At 39.6% G+C, this 13,117-nt stretch overlaps 1 protein-coding gene across 1 annotated transcript in view; it reads left to right on the forward strand.

The window, feature by feature from the left end:
* TBCE (tubulin folding cofactor E) overlaps positions 1-13,117 on the forward strand; it is a 30,739-nt gene that overhangs the window by 14,377 nt on the left and 3,245 nt on the right. The window contains exons 5-14 of the mRNA XM_081943169.1: positions 595-683; positions 1,718-1,817; positions 2,622-2,724; positions 4,277-4,353; positions 6,022-6,117; positions 6,647-6,711; positions 6,794-6,858; positions 8,533-8,685; positions 9,333-9,486; positions 12,778-12,846. Coding sequence (XP_081799295.1) covers positions 595-683; positions 1,718-1,817; positions 2,622-2,724; positions 4,277-4,353; positions 6,022-6,117; positions 6,647-6,711; positions 6,794-6,858; positions 8,533-8,685; positions 9,333-9,486; positions 12,778-12,846 — 971 coding nt within the window. The remainder of the gene's footprint in view (positions 1-594; positions 684-1,717; positions 1,818-2,621; positions 2,725-4,276; positions 4,354-6,021; positions 6,118-6,646; positions 6,712-6,793; positions 6,859-8,532; positions 8,686-9,332; positions 9,487-12,777; positions 12,847-13,117) is intronic.

Raw genomic sequence — 13,117 nt, forward strand, 5'->3', positions numbered from 1 at the left:
AAGTAAAGTAAAGCAATAAAGCTTGGAGGGAAAGCATATACTGTATTTTTCGGACTATAGGATGCACCAGACTATAAGGCACACCAAAATTTGCAGGAGGAAAACAAGAAAAAATAGTTTGGGGCCTCTGTGCGTCGCGTTTTCACCCTCCCTGGCTCCCAGAAGCACTTTGCAATGCTCCGTACATCCCATTTTCGCCAAAAACAGGCATGTTTTTGGCCTACAAAGTGCAGGGAGAAAACATGACACGCGGAGGAATTGGGAGCCCAAAAATGGGATGTGCAAAGTACCCAAGATTGCTTCTGGGGGCCTTGGAGGGTGAAACGCGACGCACAGAGTGTTTGGGAGGCCAAAAATGCTCATATTTGGTCTATAAAACGCCCCTAAATTTTTACCCATTTTTAGGGGGGAAAGGTGCGTCTTATGCTTCGAAGAATACAGTAACTCATTTTCCTTGGGTTTCATTTTCTTTTTGCCTAAATATTTTCTACTTCAACAGCATTTTGCCGTGCTTTGCATCACCTTGCATAGCTTTCTTTTCTGTCTGTCAAAAAAATACCCTGAATGTTCTTCTAATGAGACACTTTTTTGTAGGCAATTGAATACCTTACACGACATTTCAGTGGATAGGTGTGCCGTGAGTCTTGCAGGTCAAGAAGAAGAAATCAGAAAATCATGCCCTAGTATCCTTTTTATATTGTCAAACTGCTCATACAGTATGTGGTCTGAAGCATAGTGTTGATTTCAAGAATTAGATAAGGTTATAACTACAGGAAACATTATTAGACAAAATTAGTAGTCTAAAATAAAAGCCTTTTGAAAAACACAGTGAAATATAGTAGCATCTTCCATGATCACAGTCTGCTGTGCTCTTTAAAACTACTGAAGAGAATTGGGGAAATTTTTGAAGATAATACAGAGGGAAAGTCCATTCTAGTAGTAGTATCCTAAACAGCATATGGAAATTATGTTCCATTAGTGAGAAAATAGATGACGATGTTTTGGGAAGGTTTTGTCATTTTTTGCAATTTCAGCCTTGAAAATCAGGATTATTTTTAATATTTTTTTCAATTGAAAACAAGATTATTACTTTCCATTCATTTTTATATAGGGTTCCATTTGTATAATCTTTTAATATTAAATATTTTCCATCTTATTATTTTTTGGATACATCGAATAATTTGATTTTATTCCGCATTCCCAGAAATGCATTTTATTTAAAATCAGCTGTTATAAAATTCATTACTTTTGCAATTTATTTGCAATGTAAAATCAAAGAGTACAAGGTCTCTGTGGGAATGTTAGAATGAATGTCTAAACTGAATTCTCTTGAGTTCATGGATATATCCTGAAGTCCTTTTGTACAGCTCCTCTGACCAAAAATGCACAGTGCAGTTTCCTTGCCGTTTTGTACATAAGCTGTGCAATAGGGTTTAGATTGGCTTTCCTCCCTGTTTTAAATCAATCTCTTCTCAGGAAAAAATGGCAAGAATATTGGGCATGTCTGGTGTTGTCATTTGCATGAAATGGCCCAACCTGTAGCCCTAATTGCCATGACACCTGTCCCCATATGGTCCCTGGTCAATAAGGTATATTGTCTTCTCCCTACCTAAGCTCCAATATTTCTTGAGTCATGGAGTCCTTAAACTAGCATAGTGCAAGGTCATATTTCTTAAACTCAATCTTGCAAAAAAATTTCTTAAATATATTTGCTCAGATATTCGGCAGATAAACTTATCAAGAAATCTTCTGTCATCTTGGAAAGAAGTGTTAGCTATTGCCTGCCAAGTTGAAAATTTAGAAACACTTAATATCAGGTATTCACAGATAATTTCAGAATGTATAGATGGGCTTAGATTTATGTTTTGGGGGATTTTTTTCTTGGGCCAAATGAGCAAGACAATTTTTGCTGATTCCTCTTTTTCCACTTTGCCCGAAGAAAAGCTGCTCCAGCTTTTCCCTTGATTAGAGTCTCCTTGAACAATACAAGGTTCTACAAGGGAATCGTGAAAAAAAATCACATTTTCCTCTTCCATTCTTCCAATGATACTCTCTACTGGATTTCTGCCCTCCTGGAAAATGAAAGAGCCTTTTCATTTGTGAAAGAGAACTCTAAACCCAATCCCTTGTCTGTATCAAACATTGTCAAAGCATTTAAATGTTTATGTTAATGGTACCAATACTCACTTTATACTGTGGTTCCTGCTAGTTTTTAATATCATCCTCAAATTGTTTTTTTTTTATTCCCTTAAGTGCCATCCTTACATGGTAAAGGATGAACTCCTTTTCTGAATATATATGCACCACCAGTATGGGGCTTTTTCTTTATTTTAGAAACAAGGCTTGCCTATAATTTGATTCTGGATTTAGGATCTTACGCCTTAAACTAATACCATAGATTTAATATGACTTGAAAGTTACATTACATCTCTGAAATCTCAGTGTCTAACTCTGCAGTTGTTTCTAGCATTGAATATGGGAGACCAATGTAAACAAAAATGATAAATGAACAGAAATGTAAAAGAAGACCTAATATACCTTTGCCTTAAATTGCAATGGAAAAACTGATGTGCTATATTTGTTCCATTTTCTAATATATTTTTTCTTCAATTTTGGAATAGTGAAAACAAAATGAAATTTCCATCCGTTCTACCCCCTGCTTCACAAACATTTTGTAAACTCAGGGTTTTGGCACTTAATCAGACTGGAGTGACATGGACTGAGGTAATACAATTTAGATCTTCGAAAGTTTATGATTAGTTCTTAGTCACATCATTTGTAATTCTAATAAAACACTCAAGGATATATAAGCCAACATCCTTCCAAAATATGTAATCTTTGCAAAAGTTTATACATTAATTTTTTTCTTAGTAAAAAAGCAGGTAAAGAATCTGGCTACCATCACAATTTATTCTTCCTACAGTTCCTGTAGGACAGTGATGGTGAACCTATGGCACACGTGCCACAGGTGGCACGCAGAGCCATTTGTCAGGGCACGCGAGGCGCTGCCCTGTCAGCTGGCCAGCGTGCATGTGCGCGCTGGCCAGCTGAGTTCACCCTTTTTAAAAGCCATTTTTCGCCCTCCCCAGGCTCCAGAGGCTTTATAGGAGCCTGGGGAGGACGAAAAGAGCCTCTTAAAGGTCTCTGAAGCCTTCCGAGCGCTTAAAACGACCCTCCGAGCAAACTGGAAGTGACTTCCGGTTTGCTCGGAGGGTCATTTTGACTGCTTCGGAGGCTTCAGGGAAGCCTCCTGAAGGTCCCAGAAGCCTCCGGAGGGCTTCCCGGGGGGGGCGGGGGAGGCTTTTTTCACCCTCCCCATGTTCCTATAAAGCCTCTGGAACCTGGGGAGGCCGAAAAAAGCATGCAAAAAGGGGGGGATCGCACCTGTAGTGCGTGCATGCACATTGGAGGGGCACGCATTGCATTATGGGTGCGGCACGCCTGCACACGACCCCCCTGCACTCCCCCCACTTATGGCACGCGAGCCAAAAAAGGTTCGCCATCGCTGCTGTAGGACATTACTTATGAAAACAGAGAGAAAAATATAATCCCTATTTTGCCTCATCAATTTTGTTATCAATTGTATTGACGCTACGTAAACGTTGCTTAAATTGCCTCCTGGAAAAATTAAAAGAACAGTAGATTTTCCAATAAAATGATGTATGGTACTTCTACGAGCTTTGCATGTCATGATAGCAGATGTTCTTCTTCCCATTATGCAGATATGCACATGAAATTTTTCTCAGTTGTTTAAAAATGTTTTCCAGCTTTTCTGAGTCAGACATAGAGCTTGTTAAAAGTTTATTTATTTAATATCTGTAGGTGCCCATCTCAAGCCAGTGACTCTGATCAGTGAACACCTGGCTTCAAAGATTTCCCATCTTACTCATGAAGTGCCCAGTAACATTTCCTATTCAGTTTCCCTCCCTTCCAACTCCTGAAGCTTCCATTTCAAAATATGGAGAATATCATGAAATGTAGTTTTCCGGATCTTCACTCTTCTCTCACTTTTTCTGTTATGACATGAATGGGTTTGATGCCAAGTTCTCTGCATTTATCTCTAGTAAGATGGCTCTCCCCATGGTTGAACTCAACATCCCTTCCAAGAATGAAAGTTTTTTTTTTTTTTATGAAAGTAGATCCCCTAACCATGAAATACATTTCTAGGTAGCTCTAAGTATTATCGAAATAAGTTCATAAAGTTGGTATTACTTGATTTTGCCTACAAAGGCAAGTGGAGTTTGCTTTTTGGACTAAATTCGTGTTTTCCCGTTAGGTTCTTTTATGTGCTACAGGGTGGCCGGCTCTGGAAGAACTGTACCTTGCTTCCAATAGCATTTCACTTTTAAAAAGGTATGAGAGTAATTATTGATACAGCCATTGTTTTACAGATATGATTTAGGTAGTTGCCACTTACCAGCCAAATTGGGACTGGCGACTCCGTTGTTAAGTGATGCAGTTATAAAGTGAAAGATCACATGAATGGGCCAACTTTCAACATCAGTTTGTCAGTTCCAGCTGCAATTATTAAATGACTCACAGTTATCAAGCATGACATCACATGACTGCGATCTGCAACTTTCTGCCTGTTTCCTCATTTTCGTTGCTTGTCAGAGGCTGGCTGTGATGGTCACAAATGGCAATCATTTGACTGTAAGTCATTGCAACTCATTAATGTGTTTTGGTTGGCAAGTGCCCAAATTGCAATCAGATGCCCACAGCCCCAAGGACCCATCATAAATCTCCTTTTTCATTGTCATAATTTCAAAGAATTGCTGAACAAGTAGTTAGTAAGCAAGGACTCTATATTGCATATTTTCGGCATGGCCTGAAATTTCTAATTATGAATCATACTGATTGATGTGATTGTAAGCAATAGACTTTTATGTTTATAGATACAATCCTGTGTGTGTGTGTGTGTGTGTGTGTGTGTGTCTTGTTTTTATATATAAAAACATGTTGCAGTAAGAGAATATTTGCTCTGTTTAAAACATTATTACAAACGTATCGACTATCCATTAATTAATATGTAAATTAAGGATAGTTTGCTGACATTCAAGATTCAATATCATTTCATTATGATATGCCCACTTTCCATCCTGATTTAAGAAAAGCCACAAACCAAGATCAGAAGCAGGAAATTGCCTTTGAATAGAGTAGGGAAAGTAAATGGTGACAAAAGGAATGTGTAGTTCAGAGTAGGTCCACTGCTTTATCTATCCACCTTCCTGTTAAACTGTAGGTTGTGTGATAACTGCTTTTCCAGGTATACTAGAGTCTGTAAAAACTATTGTATATATATATAGAGAATCAAGTACCTCTAATCATTTAAATTCTTGATTTATCTTCAAATACATCAGTGAGGTTTATTAGTAAAAATTGTATAACACTTTCAGTTTTGTTTTCCTTTAAGGTTTAGTATTTTTCACTTATAATTACTGTTTGGTTTTGTATTTGATTTTCTCCTGGTGCTCTGTTTATATTAGTAAAGAAGAAAAGAATTGTCAAGATAACTGAAATTTATGGATGAAAAAGCATTTATTTAAATGAAAATTATATTCCACTTATTTAGAGTGTATAAATTGTTTAGAGTAGTCAACCACAATCCATTTTCAAAATTGCATGAAACAATTACAAGAAGTGATAAATAAAACAAGCAAACAGGCACACTATCTAAACCATTATTTCAGATTAAATTTACAATTCCTGAGACACAGCAACCACAGGCCTTGTTTTTTTCTCCCAACTAAGCTTCCACTAAGGGAATATATGAAGGTCACCTTTATCAGATGTTAAGCCAAAACAAAGCTGGTACGGCAATATCTAAACAACAAATTTTGTTATATTTAAGTACAGTGACAATAAAAATTATACTTATAATTGAAATTAAAAAGTAGTCAAGGCGGAAAATGATTTCTATATGATATAGGGTAGCAAACAGATAAAATAAGAATGGAACTGTATTTTCTAATTTTTTTATTGTAAAGTTGTAATATTTTAAATAAGGAGTTTTCCTTGCAGACCTATTGATGTCCTCCAGAATTTGAAATGGCTAGATCTTTCTAACAATCAGTTAACTGATGAAAATCAACTTCATCTCATTGCGGATCTTCCCAGGTAACTGTTGTACAGCACTACTGTTAATCTCAATGTCAACGTAACTTTGTTGGTATTATCCAGCAAAATACATTTTTCTTCAGAGCGGAATATGATCCTGCTGGCTGTTTTCCTAATCTCTTACTCATGATACGTTACACACTGTACCTTTTTATTGAACCAAGCCTGTATAGTGGTGCAGCTGGTGTTTTAGTTTTCTGCCAAACTATTTTCATCAGAGCTCCAAAAATTGTTACCTTTTGCTGTACTTAATTAGGAATCCTCAAATACAGGGCCTGCAAACTATGATGACATATTTGCCTTAAATTTAGTTTCTGCTTTTTTTAAAAAAAAAAAACTTTTTTTCTTTTATTCTATTCTACTTGGTTTATTTTTCATTTCATTATACCATTACAATAAAGAATCTTAATTACAACATGTATCTTGCATTCTGATTTGACAAGATGCTAATTTCAGATTTACTACAATTTATTGGATATGAAATCCAGATTATTGGCTTTATTTTAATTGTTTGTCTTCTAAATTTCAGGTTAGAAAGATTAATACTTTCAAACAATGGAATTTATTCTATGCACTTTCCTGATGCAGCATTTGGTATGTAAATTAAATGCTGTTATATATGCTAGTAATTTAATTTTTCACTCTTATTTCACCAATTTATTCTTCTCTTTTACAGGTAACAAGACTAGAATGTTTCCTTCATTAACTCATCTGATATTAAAAGACAATAAAATAGCAAAAGTAAGATGCCTGTGTCATGAATTGGGTTCTGAATTCAATTCTTTTCACTTACTACAGTTTTTACCTTTTTAAATGTCAATCATTTGTAAAAATGCACAGTAAGGTAGCATAATTTCATGCCAGACTATTTGAGTTTTATATTTGTCTGGCAATTAGTATACAAAGATACAACCATTACTATATCTACCATGTAACCTGCTATTATTCCCTAAGTCAACTGAAGTGAATGGGAAATTACTGACCAATATAAGCATTGCCAGGCCAAAATTGTAATAGATTTCAGTTTTAAATATAATCCAAATAATTAACACATTTTGGGTTTTTTATTTGTGTCGTGAAGTTATTTTTTTAAAATTTCTACCGTGTTTCCCCGAAAATACGACAGGGTTTTATATTTTTTTGACCCACGAAATATGGCCTTGGGCTTATTAAAGGGGAGGGCTTATTGTTTTTGGGTTGCCAGGCGGCTGCTCTCTTGCGAGTGGGCTCCTGAAGAGCCGGGCACAGCCTCAGGGTCGAATGGTTGTGTTGTGCTGTCGCAGCAGCAACACAGCAGCCATGAGGTGACCACGCTCACGAGCAGCCACCCAGCAATCCCCCTTTCTAGCTGTGCACAGCACCGCTAACCGACCTAGCGGTAGCCGGAGGACACCAAGCAACCCAAGCGCCTGCTTGCCACCCTCCGCCTCCCACGGCTCGGCACCTTCGGAATGCCCCTATGTGAGTGAATGGGGCTCTGCAGGGCTGGAGAGGGGGTTGCACGAGCGGCATTTCCGCTCCCCGCTTGCGCCACTCGAAGGCTCACTATGCCCTTGGCTAACTCTACAGTACCTGCAGAGCCAGGGCATCTCCGCTGCTGGCGCCACCCGCTGCTTGGGGGGGTTGCGGCTTTCAAAGCACGGAGGATGGAAAGCCGTTCGCGCAACCCCCCTCTCCAGCCATGCAGAGCCCCATTCACTCACCTAGGGGCATTCCGAAGGCGCTGAGCTGCAGGAGGCAGAGGGCGGCAAACAGGCGCTTGCGTTGCTTGGTGCCTTCTGGGTACCGCTAGGTTGGTCAGCAGCGCTGTGCCCGGCTGGAAAGGGGGGTTGCCGGGCGGCTGCTCACAAGCGTGGTCACCTCATGGCTGCTGTGTTTCTGCTGCTACAACACAACACAGCCATTCGACCCTGAGGCTGTGTTCGGCTCTTTGGGAGCCCGCTCGCAAGAGAGCAGCTGCCCGGCAACCCCCCCCCTCTTTAGCTGGGCACAGCGCCGCTGACCGACCTAGCGGTACCCCGAAAACACCAAGCAACGCGAGTGCCTTTGCCCCCCACTTCGTTCCTGTGGCTTGGTGCCTTCGGGATACCGCTAGGTCGGCGAGCAGTGCTCTGCCTGGCCAGAAGGGGGGGGGTGGCCAGGGGGCTTATTTTCGAAGGTGGGCTTATATTTTTGCCCACACAAAAAATGTGGCAAGGCTTCAGCTTCAGGACAGGTTGTATTTTTGGGAAAACACAGTAATTTTATCATAATGCCTAAGTACTATGCTATTTTAATAAATGGGTAAGATTGATATCTCTAAATCATTGCACTAAGGAGGCTTGGCTTAACTTTATGTAAGCAGTAGCAAAATGTATTTTGGTTTCAGACTCAGTGGTTCAAAATTGCAGTGTTTTCTTATTCTCTGTGTTTCAGTGGTCTGTTATCAATGAACTTGACAAGCTACAAAAACTTGAATCATTTGATTGTCGGAATAATCCTTTGATGGATTCAGAGAACAATGCAAACACTTTAAAACAACTTATTATTGCCAAAATAGGCCAATTAAAGTTTTTGAACAACTCACAGGTACATTTTTGTTTTCCATTAGCAATATTAAGAAAGCATATATAGTAGTGTTTTTTAAAAGCTGGCGCATAGTCATGGATTCTACAAATTGGTTGGTGCATTAAGAATACTCAACAATAATAAATGAACGTGTGACTTTCCCTTCCTGAATTAAAACTATTGGACGCCTTCTGACAGGGTGTTTCCTGTCAAATAGAATAGGGTGCAATCTGACAGTGATTATATTGACTGCACTACTGCACTATGTTTGCAGAAGTCAGCCTGGCACACCAAAGATGAATAGTTGCCAGAATTCATTTCCAAGGCCACGGCTCTCCTTTAGCGGTGGCAATACGAATGCTGCTCAAGATGATCTAACTGCTTCAGCCTGTTTGTATCACTGTATGGCCTTTAGGATTAGGATAGGGTTCCTGCAGATACCATAGTGGTGAATACAAGGGCCTTTAGAGGAAAGCCTTGATATTTGGATCCTGGAGAGGACAGAGAGGGAGAGATTGCCATGTTGTCCCATTTGCTCACAACTCTTTAAGGGGTTCTGGCCCACAGTTTTAAGAAATTTTCCTTTAGGGAATAACAATGATAAATGATACTATATACATGGATTTGGCTATTCTGGTGTCATATAATACACTCTTGTTTTGCCCCAGATCTTTCCTGAAGAAAGGAGGGGAGCAGAACTTGACTATAGAAAAAAATTTGGAATTCATTGGTTAAAGGCTGGAGGTAATCAAGATCCAAAGAAAAATAAACCAAGTGAGGAATTCCTTGCTGCTCATCCAAGATTTCAACTACTCTGTGACCGTAAGTATAGCAGGAAGTTTTGTTTCTCTCCTCTGGCATCTTCTCTCTAAGTTTCCAGCTGTCTGCCTGCCTGCCTTAATTCTATTTCTTTTGACATATGAATAGGAAGAATGACATTTTGCATGCCACGTTGGTGTATACCTTGAGTGAACTGCTTCGCTGTAGTTCTCACTAATCTTACTGTCTTTCTCTAGCTTAAAAATTCTTGGAGTAGCCAACCTGCTCCCTCCAAGCTACTTGCTATCATAATTTTCTTAGTTTGAACATCAGCCACTACAGTGTGTTGTGGAATGCTACAGTGAATGTTGATTCTTGTGTAGCTGTCATTCCCATATTTACTTGCTTCATTTGAGACCCCTGGATTGCAGATCTTCTAGATACCTGCCCTAAAGTTCAGTTCCAAAGGCAGCCATAGTTCTAAGTTTATGCGCATTCTGAAAGGAACGGCGGGCAGAGTTTTCTCTTCAATCTTAACACTTTCACTTCCGACAGTAAAGTATTTTGCCAATAAGTAAATGTATCCAAAAATGGATTTTTGTTTCAGTTTAATAATATGAATTGTATCTGACGGGAGAGAACGTGATAATTAAAAAAACATTAGAGAAGAATGAGAGGAATTGAATAGATGATTTGTATTTCCCTTCATAAAGAACCTCAGATACTACTCCCCAAATTTAAAAGATGGTAATAGGCACTCATCAGAATTGATATTTTTGCACTCATGTCAGAAGCACCGAGATGCTTCCAAGTTGAAAGAATTAACTGGTGACATCACCGTAAACCAGGAGATGCTTAGTTGGGGACTCTTTTCATGTCCCTGGCAGGAGCTGGAGCAAAGGATGAGAACTCACTTCGCCTCACGGCAGCATTCAATACTTGAATGTGGGCTTGCTAACTTCCAACCCAGCATCCTAACCGTGAGAGCCACCGTGCTCCTATCAGAATTGATAACAAAAGATGTTGTTACTGGAAGTTTGATTTAAAAAAAAAAAAAGATTATTGATCCAGATGGCATCTTATTTTCTACATATTTTTAAACAAACTAAATGTTGTTCTAAAAAAGCAGTGTCCCTATGAGAAGATTTACATGCAGTCAATGTACTATTAAGTTTCAAGAAGGGATTCGGAACTGCTAGTTAGTTTTAATTAAGGATGTACAAAATGTTCCAAGCCTGAATCTTTCCATACACTGAGCAGCTGGTTTTAAATAGCTGATGCCCAGTCTGAACATGTAGACAAAAGTGTTTCAGGGGAGTGAAACTGGGCAAAATCCAAGAATGAGAGTTATCCTTGGTGACAGCATTGCAAACAAGCAATCATGGCAGTGAAGAGAAAGATGAGAAGGTGCTGATGAGACTATGAAGCTGGATTGCCCAGTGGATATACTGTTCTGGAACATCAGTGCTTAACTTAAAGAAGTTAAGGCCAAAGTGGAGGAAGAAGGTAGCTGAACACTAGCCTTGACCTACTTACGCTGTAAAAATCACTCTGCCACCCCCTCCAGATCTAAATTTGGCCCAAAAGCTAGAACCATCAAACCATTTCAGGTTTTGTTCCTAATGAAGAAAAAAATTTCTAGCTCGGGGTTGAGCTCAGGAGTTGTTGGTGCTCTCTGAGCTTGGTTGATTTCTTGCAGATGTTTCATTACCAACATTAGGGTTAGAGAGGACCATTGATTTGAAAGAGGAGGGAAAGAATCTATGTATGCTAGAATTGAACACTCCTCGCTCAACAGAGGGGGAGGAATAAGACACCACTTATCTCCAGTTTACAACACAGTCTTTGCAGCAGTTCCCAAAAAGATTCCACAGCCAATTGCACCCTGATTCAGATATCTGACACAGATAAAGCCCCAAGTGGCCTCAACAGCTCTCAGAGAGAGTGCTAAAGACCAGATGACTGCAAATAAATAAAATTATTTCGCCACCACCCATCCTACCAGAACCTATCCTTCCATACCCCCATCCCACCATCAGAATTGATGACGCTTCTTGGATGAGAAGTGAAGCATTTTCTTCTTCCTCAAAGAAAAAAACAGTCCAGTTGCCTTTTGAAGACAAGAAAGGCGTTTTTGGATCAACTATGACCTGGATAACCATCCAGACAATCATCAGTGCTGGGTTTTGTTTCTGCCACTCCGGGACAAATCTAAAATGGTCCAAGAGGGTTTTTATAAAACTACGTTCATTTCTAGTTTGAAACAAGACCTTTCCATTTTGCATACTGTATAATTTTAGTTTTAATATCTATTCTGGGTGAATTGCAGGAATGTGTTAAATTACTAACCATCTAGAACAGTGTTTCTCAAACTTGGCGACTTTAAGTCCTGTGGACTTCAACTCCCAGAATTCCCCAGCCAGCTATGCTGGCTGGGGGATTCTGGGAGTTGAAGTCCACAGGACTTAAAGTCGCCAAGTTTGAGAAACACTGATCTAGAAGGACATGTCTTCTGACTTAGAATCAGTATGTCTCTCACAAGCAAACCTAGGTGTTATATTGAGAAATGTAAATTATGCAACATCCTTCATTTTCTGAGACATTTGTGCTGGCTAATTCGATTGAACAACTAACATATACTTGGATTTCCTGAATGTTTCTGACAATTTTTTAAAAGCAGAATTCAAAACTAGAAGTAGGTATTTTCTTCCAATACGAAGAATCCTGCTCCAATAGGAAAACATTTTTAAAAATTTACAACCCACAGGTGGCACGTGGAGCCATTTGTTAGGGCACGCGAGGTGTTGCCCTAGCAGCTCCAGCGCACATGTGCGCGCTAGCCAGCTGACTTTGGCCTTCTTTTTCATGCAACACGCAAAAACTGGAAGTAAGGGAACAGACTTCAGAGAAGCCTCCAGAGGGGGAAAAAACAGCCCTACAGGCAAACCAGAAGTCACTGTTCCTGAACTTCTGGGTTGTCTGTGCGGCCGTTTTTTGCCCTCCGGAGCTTTCAGATGGGCCTTCGGAGGGCATCCGGGGGGCGAGGGAGGCTGTTTTCACCCTCACCAGGCTCCTAGAAAGCCTCTGAAGGCTGGGGAGGGCGAAAAATGGGTCCATCGTGAGCCAAAAGCGGGGGGGGGAGGACAGGGGCCACGCACGCATGTGCACGGGTGGAGGATCGCGTGCATAGCATTATGGGTGTGGCATGCCCGCACACAAGACCCCTGCGCTCCCCCCGCTTTTGGCACACGATCCAAAAAAGATTAGCCATCACTGACCTATAGGCATTTTGTTCTTTATACTATAACATTCTGGCTCAGTATATATTTTTGTTATTGTTTTCCCTCTTAACAGTCTATGGTGCCCCAGAAGATGGAGAGCTGGAAAGAAAACAATCTTTTTCTCTAAAGAATCAGCTGTTGAGTAAGATACAAATATATACTAATTTATCTAAATATATAATACTATGCTGAGAAATCTACAAACTCTGCTAGTTAAGTTTTCCCACCAATGCAAATTATAACTCTAATGTCTACATTGTAGTCCCACAGCTATTATTTGTATCTAGTTTGCATTCTGCATATATACTTGCAATTCCTTCTGAGCAAACATGTCTTAATTAGCAGTGATGTAATTGTATAGACCAGTGGTTCTTAAACTCTTTGACCTAATTATCCCTTTTCCTGATCTTGAA

Source organism: Natrix helvetica (assembly GCF_964273705.1).
Source record: "Natrix helvetica genome assembly, chromosome: 2".
NCBI classification, from domain to species: Eukaryota; Metazoa; Chordata; class Lepidosauria; order Squamata; family Natricidae; genus Natrix; species Natrix helvetica.